We start from the raw sequence: 18872 nt of genomic DNA on the forward strand, positions 1-18872 counted from the left end.
TTTTTTTTAAAGATTTTATTTATTTATTTGACAGAGAGAGACACAGCGAGAGAGGGAACACCAGCAGGGGGAGGGGGAGAGGGAGAAGCAGGCTCCCCGCAGAGCAGGGAGCCCGATGTGGGACTCGATCCCAGGACCCTGGGATCATGACCTGAGCCGAAGGCAGTCGCTTAACCAACTGAGCCACCCAGGCGCCCAGGATGCTAGTTTCTTGCAGCATCCCTGCTGGGGTGTGGAAAGACCTGGTTCACCTCCCATCCCCTAGTCCTTTTTACTTTTCCATTCCCATGCTCGTCTCTCCCTGAGAAAGAAAAACCAATTGATCTTGGTCCCCATTTTCCAGTCCTGTCAACTGCATGTGGGAGTAACCGCAGCCCCTGTTTTTTCCAGCGTGCCAAGGGGGCCTTGCAGAGCATCACAGCGGGCCAGAAGGTCATTAGCAAGCACAAGAATGGGCGCTTCTACCAGTGTGAGGTGGTCAGGCTCACCACTGAGACCTTCTATGAAGTCAACTTTGATGATGGTTCCTTCAGCGACAATCTGTATCCTGAGGACATAGTGGTAATGTCTGCAAGGAGCTGCTTGGGCAGTCTGGGATGGGGGTGTTTCTAGGTCTGGCTGGCGGACTGACTGTGGGCCTGCCTGCCATTTCTAGCCAGGCCCAAAGTCCCATCAGTCTTTCCCTCAACAGAAAGAAGCATTTGTATTGGTCTTTCCTTATGAAGAAAATTGTGTGCTGCTGATAGGCTATTCTGCTTCCTCGAGAAGCTCATAAGAATCCATGTTTTCTGCAGTACTTGGCAACGTGCTTCTTCAGTCTAAACCACCCTTGAAAGGTGTTGTAATGCAGTGCAAGAGCCCAGGCAGTGGAATCTGACCAGTGTGCCAGTACCAGCTCCTTTGCTTATTAGTAGCTGTGTAATTTTGGAGAATTACCCAACTCTCCTATCGTGCCCTCTTAGTAGACATGGAATTTGCTTTTGGTTATTTACAGGTGAAGGCTTTGGGGCGGAGTAGAAACTACTTGGAGATAATCCCTGGCCTGCTTGTGTTATTGACACCAGACACACCCACTTCTAGGTTTCCTGGCTTAGTATGCAGGACTTAGTTCAAGTTTCCCTTACCCTTACTCTGCCTTTTCGTGTGTTAGACTAAGCACCAGGGTAGAGGGATGAAGCCACTTTTTTCTGCCTTTATCAAATCCAGTATTTCCCACCTTTATGCCGCATTAGCAACCTAGTTGCTAAAAGCACATTCATTAGTTCTAAGGTAGACTGAAGTCATAGTAAAGATGATGTTAATAGTATTTGTGGCAACAGAATAGCTATAATTTACTAAGCTTTTCTAGTATACCAGGCCCTATACAAAGTGCTTCATGTCAGGTGTCTCTCACTTCTCATACCAGTTCTGAGAAGCAGGTGATGGTATCTCTAATTTACAGATCCGTGATCTCAGGACTCTGTTTTCTAAAAGTTCCTGAGGACCCCACAGAGTTTTTTTTTTGTGGGTAATGTCTATCAGCGTTTACTGGAAATTAAAATGGAGATTAATTGATTTAAAATAGTCTGGGTTTTTTTATGGGGTGCCTGGGTGGCTCAGTTGGTTAAGTGTCTGCCTTCGGCTCAGGTCATGATCCCAGGGTCCTGGGATTGAGCCCTGCATCGGGGCTCCCTGCTTGGTGGGGAGCCTCCTTCTCCCTCCCCTTCTGCTTGCCGCTCCCCCTGCTGGTGCTTTCTCTTTCTGTGTCAAATAAATAAGTAAAATCTTAAAAAAAAAAAAAATAATAATAATCTGGGTTTTTTTGTTTTTGTTTTTTTTTTTAAAGATTTTATTCATTTATTTGAGAGAGAATGAGAGAGAGCACATGAGAGGGGGGAGGGTCAGAGGGAGAAGCAGACTCCCTGCCGAGCAGGGAGCCCGATGCGGAACTTGATCCAGGGACTCCAGGATCATGACCTGAGCCGAAGGCAGTCGCTTAACCAACTGAGCCACCCAGGCGCCCTAATCTGGGTTTTTTAATTGAAAGATACCCATTTTAAAACAATATTAGTGGGAAGAATGCCATTTTTCTACAGTTCTGCAAATCTCTTTATTAGTTTTTAAGATTTTATTTATTTGTAAGTAATCTTTACACCCAGTATGGGGCTCAAACTCAAGACCCTGAGATTGAGTTGTGTGCTCTACCGACTGAGCCAGCCAGGCACCCCAAATTCTGCAAATCTCTTTAATGTTATATCTTCATTCAATCCATTGTGATATATTGTTTTGGTTAAAGTATTGGGAAGAAAATTCAGCCTCACGCAGTTCTGTAGTAAATGGAAAGGGGAGGCGTCTTTTAATAGTCTTTCATACCATTGTGATTATTCTTTGTTACTACACCAAAAGTCAATGAGTAGTGATTTCTTTTTTTTTTTTTTAAGATTTTATTTATTTATTTATTTGAGAGAAAGAGAGAGAGAGAGAGAAACAGCATGAGAGGGGAGAGGGTCAGAGGGAGAAGCAGGCTCCCCGCTGAGCCGGGAGCCCGATGTGGGACTTGATCCCAGGACTCCGGGATCATGACCTGAGCCAAAGGCAGTTGCTTAACCAACTGAGCCACCCAGGCGCCCCAATGAGTAGTGATTTCTTAAAAGTTAGTTGCAGGGTGGTATCTGAAAGTAGGTCAGTAAACTTTGCACGCTCTGTTACATTAAAATCCACTGGCATATCTTGCACTGAGAATGAGTCTTGACCTATGCATAATTTTGTAACACCGTACATTGGTTATTTAGAAGGTACTCATGCATTGGGCTATGCAGATCTTCCAAATGTTAAATTTTCATTATACAGTATCAAAAAACACATTTATTAGTACCACTATTCTCAGAAATATCTTTGTTTATTTATTTAAATGATTTTTTTAAAAAGTAATCTACACCCAGCGTGGGGCTCGAACCCACAACCCCGAGATCAAGAGTCATGCTACAGCTGCTGAGCCTGCCTGGTGCCCCTCAGAAATATCTTTAAATTTGGCAAAGCTTCAAGCTTATTGTGGTGATACAACTTTTCTGAAGTTCTGATTTTTCTAAAAGCTTAAGTTTTATTATTGGCAGCACTATCATTTATTTTCCTTGAAGTGACAGGCTTATTTCATTCCTTTCCAAGAGGATGTCTGCCAATACTAAAGTCTGAATAACCATAGTTTGTCTGTCAGCCAATTTTTCAAATAAAGCTGGTGTCCCATGATAAAAGCAGCTCACAATTCAGTTACACAGTGCTTTTCAAGGTAACCATTGTCCTTCAGCATGCAGCCAAAGTGTCCATCTTTGAGTACTTACATGTACTCAAGGACTAAGGTTTAAAAAAAGTTTTTCTGCTTCATCAAGATTTTTCTTTCTTTTTTTTTTTTTTCCCGCTAAATTATGAGTGCACAGTGGTGAAGAATACAATAACAACTGGTAATGCTTGGAGCCGCTGCCTTGCGCTACGGTACAAGCAGTTTTACCTATTAGAGATTTTACACCATTGCTGCAAAGGTCAACACAGAGAAGGAGGCTAATGATGTTTTTTTTTTTTTTAAAGATTTTATTTATTTATTTGACAGAGACAGAGACAGCGAGAGCAGGAACACAAGCAGGGGGAGTGGGAGAGGGAGAAGCAGGCTTCCCGCTGAGCAGGGAGCCCGATGCGGGACTCGATCCCAGGACCCTGGGATCATGACCTGAGCCGAAGGCAGTCGCTTAACCAACTGAGCCACCCAGGCGCCCCGCTAATGATGTTTTTAATAGTACTCTGAGGGCGCCTGGGTGGCTCAGTTGGTTAAGCGACTGCCTTCGGCTCAGGTCATGATCCTGGAGTCCCTGGATCGAGTCCTGCATCGGGCTCCCTGCTCGGCAGGGAGTCTGCTTCTCCCTCTGACCCTCCCCCCTCTCGTGCTCTCTCTCAAATAAATAAATAAAATCTTTAAAAAAATAAAAAATGAAGGTAACATTTAAAAAAAAAAAAATAGTACTCTGAAATCCTCATTCTAGTATTCAGGGCAGAGCCCTGTCCTTTGATCTTTAGTGGGACAGTTAAAGGAATTCGAGAAGGATTCTTGATCTTGGCACCGTGTTTATTAAGTTTACTCTAAGTTTATTATGGCTCCTCTTTTCTGTCATCTCAGTGCATCAGGAGCAGAGATACCAGGCAGACTTTGACTCAGCAGGCAGGTCTTTAACTATCGTATCTTTTAGCCCAGAGGGGGCCTGCCTTGCTTGGATGTCTGAGCAGGAATTTGTCCTGGTTTATTCTTCCCTAAGTAGATGGTGGTAACCCCTGTGCTCAAAGGGATCTTCCTTTCACTCTTCTCCCTTTCTGTTTCCTCAGAGTCAGGACTGTCTCCAGTTGGGTCCTCCTGCTGAAGGCGAAGTGGTCCAAGTGAGATGGACAGATGGCCAAGTCTACGGAGCCAAATTTGTGGCCTCCCACCCCATCCAGATGTACCAGGTAGCCAGAGGTTTTTGTTGGGGGCTGGGGAGTACTTGATTATTCAGTGTTTCCTCTTTGGCTAGAGGCGAATCTTTGCTCTTGGGAGAGCTCACCGGTTAGTATTAACCCTTTCAGAACTTGGGGCTGCCCCGTGTCCCGTCTGCCAGAGGTGGGTTCAGATTTGGCAGTCCTTCCTTCAGTGTACTGGATCCTTCCTGTGATGGCAGGAAATTGCCACTGTGCACAGTGGACCAGGGAGTCAGGGTCTTAGCCAAAGGTCTTTGTTTACTTGGTAGGTGGAGTTTGAGGATGGCTCACAGCTTGTGGTTAAGAGAGATGACGTGTACACTCTGGATGAAGAGCTTCCCAAGAGAGTCAAGTCCAGACTGGTGAGTGTGTTTTCTGTGTGCCCTTGGTTCCCGCCTGGGAGGGAGGGAACAAGGCAAGGGTGTGTCCTTTTGTTCTTTCTTTGGGGTGGTTGGCCACAAAGTGCTCATTTGGCCTGCTTATTCTTCTATAGTCTGTAGCCTCAGACATGCGCTTCAATGAGATTTTCACGGAGAAGGAGGTTAAGCAGGAAAAGAAACGGCAACGAGTGATCAACTCAAGATACCGGGAAGATTACATCGAGCCTGCGCTATACCGAGCCATCATGGAGTAGGTGCTTCCCTGGGCCAACAGGTGCCCAGCCATCACGGCGAGAGCACTCTGGGGTTCCACAGCACAGCAGACACTTGGAACTCTGAAGTCTCTGAAAGTGAAGTTGTAAAATGAAAAGGAATGGAATAACCGACCCCATCGTCTTCTCACGCCCCCGCTCCCCGTCGCATTCCGCTGTAGTGGAAGGACAGCCTTTCTTGGACACGTGGCAGCAGCCGCCTGTCTCCCCGCTGAAGGGCTGAGCATTGCAATGCTGGGGCCGCACTGGCCCTGGTCTGCAGTGGGGTCGACTCTGCTGGCTGGGCTGGTTGCCTAGGACTTAGCTTCCTAACAATCACCTGCACCAACTAGGCAGAGGTGCTGGTGCTTACTCCCTCCCTCTTTTGTATTTATGTGTGTGCGTGCGCGTGTATGTGTGTGCGTGCGTGCGTGTGCGCGTGTGTGTATGTTTGGTCTGGACCAGCGTCTGCCAGCCCCTGGCCTTTACTTTCTTCCTTGCCTGTCCAGGGCAAACAAAATGTGAAATTCTGCCCTCAGCTGAGTAAAGGCTCCTGGGGGTTGGCTGGAGATGGGTGTGGCATCTGTCTGTCCCTGGAATTGCCTCAGGGGAAGCTGGCAAAGCTGCAGTATTGAGATGTGAAGGAGTTAATGCACCTCCTTATCCTGTCTTGAAGGAGGAGATGGGGATAACATGGGTATGTGCCCGTATCAGTCTAGGCATAGAGCCTCCATGGCACAGTATTAGAGGGTGTGGGTGGGGAATACCCTGAAGGGGGTTCTTAATGATGGAAGCAGGCAGAGCCTGGTGGGTGATTCTGTCAACAGAAAATTGCAATCATGCAGGGGCTGGGAGGGTTAAGATGAATTGGGGCCACTGGAGACCAGGGGCAGGCTTAGATATGTCCCTGGTCTGGGGGTGGGAGGGAGCTGATTTGGGGGTGGGGGTGGGACTGGAGGGCAACACTGAAGGGGTTAAACAGGTTTTTGCTCCTCATGAATTTGTTTGCCTGGGCCCAGGATTGGAGGGCTTCACACCTATACCCTGTGTATACAAGAATCAGATTTATAATACTTCCCTGTTTTTTGTTACGTATGAACGCTATAAACCAAATTATTTTGAAAACTGGTGCATCACCTTGTCCTTAGCAATAAAATGTGTTGAGCAGAGGATTGGTTGTGTCTGCCCCAAGGAGCCTGAGTGGCTCAGGGTCAGGCTGGGGGTGTATCTAGTCATAAGTTCTGGAGCAGGGCCAGGTATTTTAAGAAGACTCAGGCAGGATCCAGGAAGCTGTCCTAAAAGCGATGGGTTCCTTGTCAAGTCCTGGTCCTGTGGCTGTGTGTTAGACCAAGCAAGGTGACACATGGGAGGCAGAGGCACCTGGGGCTATGAGCACCTTGTTTTGCTTCCTTTGCCTTAGGGATGGGAAGGAGATGGAGGACCAGACCACTTTCACAGTCAAACGGGGTTTGGTCTCACTTCTGCTGCACTTGATTGTCTTCATGGAGCTGGTCTAAGTTCATATTATCTGTGTTCCATGCAAATTGTGGAACCAGCATAACGGTGGTTTAAGAGCAAGGGACTCGACCCCCGGTGGGATCCAGTGGGGTCTTGAAGCTACTCTGGGTTGCCTGTAGTTGGTGAGAAACTTACCTGGAGGAATATCCGGTCCCTTCGTCTGGTGGGTTCCTGGGGTATATATAGGTGGTTGAGGATGGAGCAGCAGCAGGGCAGGGAGGGGCCGGTGACTAGGTGCGGGACTGGGTCACAGCAGAGCTGTTTCAGCTGGCCCTTGGATGACCAGGCACTTGTTTCATGGCCCTGTACAGATGCCAGAGAGGCTTGGGTCAGCTCAGCAATTCTCAATGCTTCTTTGTATCCTGGGGTTTGGGAGGTGGTTGCTACCTGGTGTCTGATTGGGGGGAGGCGGGGGGAAGGGAGGTGCAGCAGCTTTCAAAGATACTTTTCTATGCCAACTCCCTCCTGGGGCCAAGAAAGGGAAGTTGACTTTTTTGTCCAGCATCCAAGAATTCATTTGGGAGATGAGGTGGGACCAGGCCTTAATGGATTGTTGAGCCCTGGGAGCACATATCTTTGACGGGAAGGAACACTTCTCTAGACTGGCAGGGTCCCAGGCCCTGCTACCTCTCACGGACCCCACCATGTCCATCTGCATCCCTGGTGAAGGACCTGCAGGGCTGAGGTGCCTGGACTAACCCCAGCAGAGCTCTAACAGCTGACTTTTTCTAGAAATTCTGCACTTTGAATTTTGGCTAAAGTAGTAACTCTGGGGAAATCGAAGTTTAGTGATGAGGCTTGCTCAAATCCGACAGAACAGGTCGTTGGTTTTCTTCCTCACTGCCTGCCAGTGCAGTCAGGCCCAGGCCCTAGAGGACGCACTCCAGGGAAGCCTTTTTGTCAGGGCAAACTGCCCTCCTTTCTTAAGGTAGCATCTCTGGGTTGGCAACCAAGGATCGCAGCCTGACCGTACCTTCTCCCTTCTGTCCATCCCATCGGTGGTATCACGTTTCAAATTGTGCCCCAGGTGGATGCCGGTGCTCAGTTGCGGGAATGAGGTAGGGTGGGAGAGAGCTGGGACCTCGGGAGCCGAAAAGGGCGAGTGCTCCTGTGCCCGGACTAAACATTTTCTGCCACACTGAAATGGGCAGGACAGCAGGGAACCCTGTCCCCTTACATGCCATAGGATCGGGCAGGGTCGCCCAGCCCGTAGAGGCCCCCAAACCTTGGGCCTCAGGGAGCCCATTGGCGGTGCTCAGCCGGGCTCCCGGCGGCAGCTGCGGCCCTTATGGAATGACCGTGGCCACCCTGCATCCGCTCCCGCGAGGAAACAGGCTCCCGAGGGGCTGGGTCACGCCCGCGGGCATCAGATGTCCGTCTCCCGGGCGTGAAGCCGGGGGAGGATTGCTTCAGGCGGCGGATGTGCTCCGGGAAGCCGAGGCGAGGCGTCCGCGCTGACCTGCAGGCTGGGCGGGCTCGGCCCGACGCGGCTCCGCACCGCCTGCAGCCCAGGTCCCCGCGGAGGGTGGGGTGGGCGGGTCGGGGAACTGGGGGTGCCCGTGCCTATTGGGCCTCCGCGAGCTTGCGCTCGCCAGCTGCCCGCAGCGCAGCTCTGCATTGGTCAGCCCGGCGCCCCGCCCGGCTCCCGCGGCCCCATTGGCCGCGGATGCCCGACCCCCGGCGAGGGCGCTGAGGCGGAGAGCGGGATTGGTGGTCGCGCCGTCCTCGGGTCGCGGCCGCGCGCTCCGCCCGCCGCTGCGTCCCCACTATGGCGGCGCCCATGCAGCCCACCGCGTCGTGGGCGCCCGCCGGGCTCCCCCGCGGCTGTCGCGGCCGCCTGCACCCTGGCCTCCGCCTTCCCGCCCGCGTCGGGCCGGGTGCCGCCTCCCCGCTGCCTCCCTCTCCGCTGCGGTAAGGGCCCGTCGTGCGCGCGTCGGGGCGCGGCAGCCACCGCGGCTAACGGTGGCCGCGCCGCCCCTCCCCTCCCCGGCCGCCCCCGGTCCCGGCGGGGCGCGGAGCCTGGCCGCTCGCGCTGGGGAAGGGAGGGTGGGGGCATGGCCTAGCTGCCCCCGCCCCCCCTCCCCCGAGCAATGAGGTCCGGCTCGGACTGGGGGCTCGGGCCCGGAGCGCGGCCCCCGGGCGACCTCACCCGGGAAAGGGGGAGGGGTGGGCAGCCAGGCCTCGGGGGAGGACGGCTGGACCCGGGCCGCGCGGTGTGAGGTCACCTGCGTGCGAGACCCCGCAGCGCTGCGCACCTTGGCGCAGAGGAGGGACCGGCGAGCGGGCCTCCGCTGTGGGAAGAGGAAGGAAAAGTCCAGGGAAAGCTTGAGCGGGAATCTGCAGCGCACTGGGTAGCGGTTGTCATTGCTTACTGCTCTACTCGCATCTAGACGTTCAGGGGACCGGGTCAGTTTGATGGGCGAAGGACGCCTCTCTGGCTTCCTTTCCTTCTGGCACTTCTACTCATTGTTAATTCGGGGATTTTGCTTGCAAGACGAAATATCTTCGTGATGAGAGCAGGTTTGGGGGAGGATGGTGTCCCACGAATGTTTTGGATTTCTTTTTTACCACTGCTCATTTTAATGATTCCTCAATAAACTTCATTTCTGTTTGCGCTTCCCTCACAAATGAGGAAGGAGTGGAACGTGTGAATTAAATCATAGTAGGTAGTTGAGAGAGAGAGACCGGTGAAAGCAGCTGTTATTTTGTAAAAACTGGGAACTTTTTTGTGGATATAGTTTGAGTTGTCTATGCTATACCTAGTTGAACTTGAAGGTAGAACGAAAGCACTTATTAGGTTCCTGAAAGTAAAATAGTCCTCATGGAAAATTAGGTTATTTCTCAGTTCAAATCACCTTAGAGTGATGATCGTTGAACTGTTTGGTGTACCTAAAAGTCAAAAGGACCAAATGGTGTTTTCAAATCACCTCTTAAGGCAATAGCAGCTCCTAAGATGAAAGATTCTTCACTCAAAGACATCTTGAAGTATTAAGTGATGAATCTCACCATTTTGCATGTCTAAATGTGTAGTCGTGGTTTAATAAAAGTAAGTTATTAAAGAGGGAATAAGATGTGCATGTTCTTAGAGCAATTGACTTTGGATCATCAATGAAGTGTCTAATGAGTACATATTATGTACAAAGGCAGTAAGAATGTGGGGAAACTGAAGACCTGTCATGTGAGAGACTTGTTCTGATCAGCCTAGGAGATAGTTGTGGGAATACAGGGCACACAGGACACTGATAACTGATGATACTGTCTCTAGAATTCCTAGACAATAGGTAGGAGAGTCTGGGAAAAGGAGAAACCCATGTGTTTGAGGAAGGTTTCACAGGGAAGCTGAGGCTTGCCTTGAGCCATGACTGGGTAGGCCTGGGGGATGAAGAAGAAGAAGGGAGGAAATGAGAAAGTGAGGATGGTCAGGGTGGGCAGGGGAGAACCTGAAATGCTCATGGGTGAATCCAGGGGGTTCTTGTTGGAGAAACTGGGAGGTAAGTTTGTATAAAGAAGGTAGGTGGGTCACATCAAATGGAGAAGTAACTGGGGCGCCTGGGTGGCTCAGTCGTTAAGCGTCTGCCTTCGGCTCAGGTCATGATCCCAGGGTCCTGGGATCGAGCCCCACATTAGGCTCCCTGCTCCGCGGGAAGCCTGCTTCTCCCTCTCCCACTCCCCCTGCTTGTGTTCCTTCTCTCACTTTGTCTCTGTCAAATAAATAAATAAAATCTTAAAAAAAAAAAAGTGGAGAAGTAACTGTCTTAGGCAGAGCAAAGGATGAACAGGTAGTAGCATTTACTTCAGCTAGCCATTAGAAAAATATACAGTAGCACTTTGTTGGTTCTTGTTACTTTTCTGATTAATCTCAGCTGCGTGGACTGACAGTCCTTGTGGCTACTCAGGATCTGCACCTCGAGATGCCCTCTTGCCTTCCTTCTCTCCCCTGTGTTCACTTGGTTGCCAGGTCTTGCTGTTAGACCTCTGCACTATTTTTGGCATCTGCTGCTTTCCATTTCTACTGTCATCAGGCTTATTTGGGGTCATTGATACCATGCCCTTGAATTATTGCGGAAACCCCCCCAATATTTTTTTTTCTTATCTCACTTACCCAGTCAAGACTTTTAACAGGTCCCCGTTGTCTGTTGAATTTAGCACAGATCAGCCTGGCAGAGACACTATGGGTAAACTCATTTCTTGCCATTCCCTTAGATTTTACTATTTTCCAGGTCAGAAGAACTATTTGCTCTTTGTGCTTTGCTGTTTGTGCTCCATATCTTTGCTTATGTTGCTTTTTCTATCTTAAATGACCCCCTTGAATCTCTAATTGTTGGTTCTTACCCATGTTCAGGGCCATGTGATATGGAACTTTCTTTGTGAAACTTTCCTTTCCATCTAGATGGGACTTGTCTCTCCTTTAAACCATTATAACACTAGAGTCTGCCTTTTTGGCGCAATTGTCAACCTAAGACTGAAACTTTTTCAAGACATAGACTGTCTTCATCATCTAGCACAGTGTTTTGTATACAGTAGGTACTTGACAGGTGTGTTTTGTATTGAACATAGCTTTGAACCAAGATGGATGCAAAGAAAATTCTTTGTACAAACAAAATGTTCATCTTAAAATCTGTAAAGAAAGTTATTTGTGTGAGAGAATTCCTTACTAAGAGATCTGATGAGGGTCACCTGGCTGGCTCATCAGTGGAGCACGTGACTCTTGATCTCTGGGTTGTGAGTTCGAGCCCCACGTTGGATGTAGAGATTACTTAAAAATAAAATCTTTAAAAAAAAAAGAGATTTGATGATCTGATGTATTCATCTGGGTAACTTGGATTAGGCTGCATTAACAAAAATCCATTAAGACTTAAGTGGCTTAACAGAACAAAAGTTGATTTCTCATTAGCATGAGTGCGCAGGGAACTGTGCTCCTCACAGTCAGTCAGGGACCCAGGCTGATGGAAACTCCATCTGAACATAGTGTTTCGATGGTCATTTTGATTGAGTGAAAGAAGGTGGTTAGGGGGCACGGTCCCCAGATGGCACGTGTCACTTTCGTTTCACATTTCATCAGCTAAGGCAAGTCACATGGCCATACCTAACTTTATTTATTTATTTATTTATTTTTAAAAGATTTTTATTTATTTATTGAGAGAGAGAGAGAATGATAGAGAGAGAGCATGAGAGGGAGGAGGGTCAGAGGGAGAAGCAGACTCCCTGCTGAGCAGGGAGCCCGATGCGGGACTCGATCCTGGGACTCCAGGATCATGACCTGAGCCGAAGGCAGTCGCTTAACCAACTGAGCCACCCAGGCACCCCATACCTAACTTTAAAGAAGAGGAGGGAGGGGCACCTGGGTGGCTCAGTTGGTTAAGTGTCCGACTCTTGATTTCAGCTCAGGTCATGCATGCTCTCAGGGTCGTGGGATTGAGCCCTGCATCGGGCTCTGTGCTCAACGTAGAGTCTCCTTGTCCCTCCCCCTCTGCTCCTCCTCTATGCACGCTCTCTCTCTCTCAAATAATAAATAAATAAAATCTTAAAAAAAAAAAAAAAAAGAGCAGGGAATTGCAACCTTAGCATGTGCCTGGAAAGCAAAGAGCCAGATCTAATTGGTGGGCAACATGAGGGACTATTACATCTTTTATGAGTACCACAGTCCATAGAAGATTGGAGGTAGCAAAATCAGATGGCCTGCTAGAGACGAGCATATTGACAGTAGCAAGAAATAGGATCTCTAACTAGGCATGGGAGGAGGGTGGGTTGGGAAGTTAGGACTCCATAACAGGCACTGTACATGCCTACAGGCCGGGGCTGCTGGTACAAGGGCAGGCTGGTGTACCCTAGTCCCAGCAGAGACGTGCCAAGGGCATCACTGTTTTACAGTGCCCTCAGTAGTGAACACAGGAAAGGTCCTGAGGCATCCCCCAAAAAGTTAAATTATATTCAAGTTATTTAGCCAGGAAGAGTGAAATAACTGGAGGTACATTTTCACTTGTATAATTAAACTAAGAAGGAATCTTAGTTTAATGTTGGTTTTATTGGGTTTCCTTGAGGCCATCAAACTTTGGTATTTGGGGAGGAGATTTCACTTTTTTTTTTTTTTTAAGATTTTATTTATTTGAGAGAGAGAGAGAGAGAAGGGGGAGGGGCAGACAATCTCAAGCAGACTCCACACTGAGTGCAGAACCCGAATTGGGGCTGGATCTCCTGACCATGACCTGAGCTGAAACCAAGAGTTGGATGCTCAATCGACTGAGCCACCCAGGCACCCTGAGATTTCACTTTTGAAAAAGAATAGAAACATGGAGTGCTGTTTGGAGCCATGGTTCAGGAGACAAGATCTGGGTTGAAATCTTGTCTCTGCCACTAATTGTCTGACATTGAGCAAGTGTCTTCTTGAGCCTGAGGTTATCAGTAAAGTGCATAGGGTGTTTTCAATGCATAGGGCTAATCAGAAGAGTTGGTTTATGTAAAACGCTTTGCATAGCACCTGTTTCAGAGTAAGCACTCATGTTCATGAACATCACCAGGAGCAGCAGCATCAGGGTTTGAAAAAAAACTTTGAGAAAGCCCAGGAATGTAAGTAGAAGGGTTCCCTAGGTTTTCTTACCTTTTTTTCCTTTCCTTGGATAGCATTCTTTTTTTTTTTTTTCAAAGATTTTATTTATTTATTTGAGAGAGAGAGACACAGCGAGAGAGGGAACACAAGCAGGGGGAGTGGGAGAGGGAGAAGCAGGCTTCCCGCTGAGCAGGGAGCCCGATGCGGGGCTCGATCCCAGGACCCTGGGATCATGACCTGAGCCGAAGGCAGACGCTTAACGACTGAGCCACCCAGGCGCCCCCCTTGGATAGCATTCTTACCACACCTTTCTTATTTTCACATTTGTCGTATTTTATTTTACTTAGTTGTGGGTATGTCTGTGTCTCCCATCACACGAGGCACTCCAGTCATCCCCCAAATATTTACTGAGCAGGTGCTGTGTGCAAGGCCCTGTGCCAGGATCATGGCGTTGTAAATAAGAAAGGGATGTCCCTGGCCTAAAGGAGCCTATAGTCTGGTAGGACCGGAAGCCAGTAAGCCAGCAGTTAAAATACATTGTCACAAGGGCTGTGTTTTGAGGGTCCTGTGAGATCTCCAAAATGAGACCTGGTATCACACTGGGATTATACATAACGGTTTTCCAGAAAAGTTTACACCTAACCTAGGTCTTGGAGAATCGCTAGTTATTAGCTGGGTGGATGTGGGTTTGAAAGGCTTTCTGACAGGAAACAATGTGTGTAATGGCCTAGAAACACGAGAGAGTGTGGTTACATCCTGAGGACACTTGAGTGGCAGGAGAGAAAAGGGAGTGTGTGGAGGCTGCGAAAGGCAGCTTGCAAAGGCTTTGTGAGTTCAGGAGTCAGAGCTTTATCCTGCAGGTGATTAGGAGCCACTGAAGGATTTAAAGGTAGGAAATCAGCTTTGTTTCTTATTAAGGTGACTGCGTGTGAAGGAGGTGGAGGAGTGAATACCCCATTTCCCTGACAGGGGAAGTTCTGGGGTTTGCAGCCGTGGTCCTGTGCCTGCTACACAAGGATGTTGATGTCTGGGGAGAGATGAGAGTGAGGTGAGTGTGGGGAGGGCACCAGTTAGACAAGGGCGGTGATGTGACTGGGTAGTCGGGGTCCTTCCCAGGGGTGGAGAAGAGCACCATGGACAGGGGTCTGCAGACCAGGATTTCCATCAAGGTTTCCCTAGTTTCTGCAGTATGACCTTGGGCAAGCTCCAAAACCCCTTGTATCTTGTTGGTTTCCAAATATGTAAAGTGGGGTAAAAAATCCCTATCTTGCAAGGTTGCTGCTCTGGGAATTCAAGCAAATAGAAAGCCTGGCGCTATTAGATAACATAAGGGACCTCTTATAATAAAAATAACAGTTTTAAGACTTCTAACGTTTAGGATATTACCTGGTTCATAGTAGGTGCTCATAAGCCTTCGATCCCACTGTCTTGAGATAGCCACTGCCCACATTGTGGTTATGTTTGTACATCTTAAGTGGTTAGTGAATGCTGGTCTGGGAGTGGTAGGCATGGGGAATTATTCTGAGATCAAGAAGGGAAGGACTGATACGGATATCATACTAACGTACACATTCTTTAAATGCCAGCAAATTATATATGGCTCTTCAGCTGTTCCCCGCCCTCACCCACAAGTGCACACGCTCCTGCCCCGGTGTTACTGTAACAGGCACACTGCATGTGCGACCGGACTGCGTACTTCTTGGGCCTGGCCTCGTTGACTGCTTCCCCCTGAAGTGCTTCTCCTCTTCAGTCTTCTTCTGAGCATGGTTTTAAAGATGATAATGGGGCTTTAATCAGATTTGTTTTCCATTAGATTCCTCCCTGGTCATCCTGGTTGACGGGAGTTCCTCCCCTCTGAGCTCCTGTACAACTTAATATATGTTGCTCTGATTAAATGTCATCTACTGTCTTCTTGTCTTACCATTATTTGTCTACACCTCAGTACATTTCCCCTTTTCCTTGACGTCAGCTTTCTTACAAAATAATGAAAGATGGCATGTTTATGTATTTTTGACATGACTTAAAAACCCACTGAAACCTTTTGTTTGAAATATGTTGAAAGGGTTAAAAATTCTATGACGGGCACCTGGCTGGCTCGGTTGGTGGAGTGTGTGATTTTTGATTTTCGGGTTGTGAGTTCAAGCCCCACGTTGTGTGTAGAGATTACTTAAAAGTTTTTATTAAAAAAGAAAAGGAGCGCCTGAGTGGCTCAGTTGGTTAAGCGTCTGCCTTCGGCTCAGGTCATGATCCCAGGGTCCTGGGATCGAGCCCCACGTCGGGCTCCCTCTTCAGAGGGGAGCCTGCTTCTCCCTCTGCCTGCCGCTCCCCCTGCTTGTGTGCGCTCTTGATCTCTCTCTGTCAAATAAATAAATAAAATCTTTTAAAAAATAGGAAATCTTTTTAAAAAAGGAAAAGAAAATTCTATGGCTAAGTTTTTTTCCCTTAATTAATTAATTAATTTAAGTAATCTCTACACCCAGTGTGGGGCTCAGACTCACTCCCTGAGATCAGTAGTCACATGCTCTTTGGACTGACCCAGCCAGGTGCCCTACCAGTGAGTTTTTTATTTTATTTTATTTTTTAAAAAAGATTTTATTTAATTATTTGACAGAGAGAGACACAGCGAGAGAGGGAACACAAGCAGGGGGAGTGGGAGAGGGAGAAGCAGGCTCCCCGCTGAGCAGGGAGCCCGATGCGGGGCTCGCTCCCAGGACCCTGGGACCATGACCTGAGCCGAAGGCAGGTGCCCAACAACTGAGCCACCCAGGCACCCCTATACATGACACTTTTATATCTTTTTGGCAACAAAATGAAATAAGATGGAAACACTACCAAACATCAGTTTTTGTTTTTTATTTTGTTTTAGAGAGAGGGGGTGAGGGGCAGAGGGAGAGAGAGAGAGCATCTTAAGCAGGCCCCACGCCCAGTGTGGAGCACAATGTGAGGCTCCATCTCACAACCTGAGATCATGACCTAAGCTGAAATCAAGAGTCCGACACTGAACCGACTTTTGGAGTCCCCCAAACATCAGTTTTCAAAATGCACTCAACATAGTTTCTTTTAAAAAAGTACCTAGTTTCTAGCTTTGGTTAAGACATGTCCTTTATCTTGAAAGAACAGTTGTGAATATTTTTGGAATAACTGCTTAAGTACCATACTGCTAACGGATACTTGCCATTGCCAGTAATGGTCAGCAAACTTGGAACACCAGTATTTTTCTAAAAGAAAAATATACAACTGCTCTTTTAGGTCTAGAAATCGTTTTTTGTGGTTTTTTTTTTTTAGATTTTATTTTATTTTTTATTTATTTATTTTTTATGTAGGCTCTACGCCCAGTGTGGAGCCCTGGGCTTGAGCTTACAATCCTGAGCTCGAGACCTGGGCTGAGATAAGGAGTCCGACACTTAACTGACTGAGCCACCCAGACACCCCTAAAGATTTTATTTTTAAGTAATCTCTACACGCAACGTGGGGCTCGAACTCACAGCCCCGAGATCAAGAGTTGTGTGCTCCACTGACTGAGCCAGCCAGGCACCCCTAGTTCTAGAAATCTTATACGTCCTCGGCCAAACAATGCTTAGAAAACTGCTTTGAGGTTTAAGATTTTGTGGTTACTCACCATCTCATTGTCACATTTGGTTATGATCCTATTTAAAAGATTCAGTTCTTAGGAGATTAGCCACATTCATGTCATTCTGTAAAGCATAAACTGCACTACATCCCAAAGCGGGTGAGCAAATGATGGTGCCCGTCTCCTCCGTGCTGTGGGATTTCACACTCCCTGAGGATTCTTCCTGAGCCTCATGTGCCACGAGACATTTGACAGAGGGATTGTGTGAATGTCAGTTGAGGCTAAATACCAGAAGTGTTTATCAAGAAGAGTTTTGTTTCCTTTCTGTGCCATGGTGCATCATGCCGAGTACCCTCTGAGATGTCCATCCTCTCTGAAGGCAAAGGGTCTGAGCTGTTGCAGTGGCCTCGTCCTGCTCTTGGCTTAGTCTTCTCCAGGCTGTGCTCCATCCCGCTACTCCAGTGATCTTCCTAAACTACAGATTTGACTGTCATGTCTCTTAATCCCCTAGTGGTTCTTTATTGCCAATGGGATGGATTTCAGATTCTTTAGCACGGCATCTAATGCCTCTCCTACACTTTTACTGCTTCACCTTCTTTGCTGAAGCTTTTCCTAAATGTTGCAGATGGTTGTTAATTTCCATCATCTCATGATGTTGTTTATACTCTGCTTGCATCACACTGCTCTCGAGGGCAGGTACTGCACTGTGCTCCTACTGTTGTACTCAGGTGCCTAATAATGGCTTCTGCCTGGACATATGTTACAATGGATGTTATATACATTAGGCTAGTATGTTATCTATTTATATGTTAATATATATAAAATATGTAATATTATATATATGTTAAAGACATGGGCAGATAAAGAATATGGAACTACTACATAGGCCTAAGACATTTAGAGTCTCAAATAACAGCAATGAAAGGGAACATTTATCCCATATTTTATTATTTATTAGAGAGAGAGACTGTGTGTGTGCATGTGCGGCAGGGAGGGGCAGAGAGGGAGAGTCTTTCTGTTTTTTTTTTAATTAATTTATTTTTAAAAAAGATTTTATTTATCCATTTGACAGAGAGAGAGAGAGGGAACACAAGCAGGGGGAGCGGGGGAGGGAGAAGCAGGCTTCCAGCCGAGCAGGGAGCCCGACACGGGGCTCCATCCCAGGACCCTGGGACCACGACCCGAGCTGAAGGCAGATGCCTAACGACTGAGCCAGCCAGGCGCCCCAGGGAGAAAGAGTCTTAAGCAGACTCTGCACTGAGTGCGGAGCCCCACATGGGGCTCAGTCCCACAACCCTGAGATCATGACCTGAACCAAAACCGAAAGTTGGACGCTTAACCAACTGAGCCTTCCAGGTGCCCCGTCACTAAGTTTAATATGCCATATCGCTTCAGGGTTTTGTTTTGTTTTGCTTCGAGAAATAGAATGCTACATTTCCAGTAAATGCCCCCTATGTATTTTTCCCTAGTCTCTTTCCCTCTTCACCAGAGAAAACAGTATCTTGAATTTAAAGTTTTTAAATTCCCAGGCATGTTTTTATGGTTTTGCTCCATGTTCTGTGCCCACACAAGGCACGCAGCTGGGCTGCTGGCAGACGGGCCGGCAGGCTTCACTGGAGCACTGCTGTGCATGCCCATGTGTGACTGTGGTTCCTGACTGCTCTCAGGCTACAGTTCTCTGTGTCTGGTTTTCTGGACACATGGCCATCTCCCAGCCCCTTTCAACACCAGCCCCCACCCTTTGATCTCAGTTGGCCCAGGCAAAGGAGGGTCATGTTTTCACACATTCCAGTTGAATTTTCTCAAGACTGATTGTATTCAGCATTTTTAATCTTACACATAGAATTTACCTTTTCCAAATAAAACATCATGTCTACAACCTTGTCCCCCGAACACCATTAAAACACCATTAACCAAAACCCCCTTAAAACCAAACCTTAACAGCTCCTATTCAGAAAGGGTCATTTTGTTTGCTTGTTTGTTTTTTGGGTAAAAACAAAGATGAACTGAAAGTTGTATTCCCTTGGATCCCTCCACACCCCACCCCACACTCCCCCCAACCTGGCTTTTCCTCAGCTACTTCTGAAGGGAGCATCTGATCAGAGACAAAACATTTTTCAGCTTTCAGC

General features: G+C 47.8%; 2 protein-coding genes across 10 annotated transcripts in view; both read left to right on the forward strand.

Annotated features, from left to right (window-relative positions):
* KDM4A (lysine demethylase 4A) overlaps positions 1-6232 on the forward strand; it is a 44364-nt gene extending 38132 nt beyond the window's left edge. For all 3 annotated transcript variants that reach the window (XM_081818270.1, XM_081818268.1, XM_081818269.1), the window contains exons 19-22: positions 391-561; positions 4348-4467; positions 4746-4838; positions 4970-6232. In XM_081818270.1, coding sequence (XP_081674396.1) covers positions 391-561; positions 4348-4467; positions 4746-4838; positions 4970-5110 — 525 coding nt within the window. In that variant the 3' untranslated portion in view covers positions 5111-6232. The remainder of the gene's footprint in view (positions 1-390; positions 562-4347; positions 4468-4745; positions 4839-4969) is intronic.
* A 2167-nt stretch (positions 6233-8399) lies between these two features.
* ST3GAL3 (ST3 beta-galactoside alpha-2,3-sialyltransferase 3) overlaps positions 8400-18872 on the forward strand; it is a 179128-nt gene continuing 168655 nt past the window's right edge. For 5 of the 7 annotated variants that reach the window (XM_081818281.1, XM_081818288.1, XM_081818284.1 and 2 more), the window contains exon 1: positions 8400-8536. The gene's annotated coding sequence lies outside the window, so the exon portion shown is untranslated. Of the gene's footprint in view, positions 8537-14201; positions 14221-18872 lie in introns of those variants that run through there. The other 2 variants (XM_081818286.1, XM_081818282.1) reach the window with 2 other exon arrangements.

Source organism: Leptonychotes weddellii, chromosome 4 (genome assembly GCF_054177405.1).
Source record: "Leptonychotes weddellii isolate Sample4059 chromosome 4, ASM5417740v2, whole genome shotgun sequence".
Taxonomy (NCBI): Eukaryota; Metazoa; Chordata; class Mammalia; order Carnivora; family Phocidae; genus Leptonychotes; species Leptonychotes weddellii.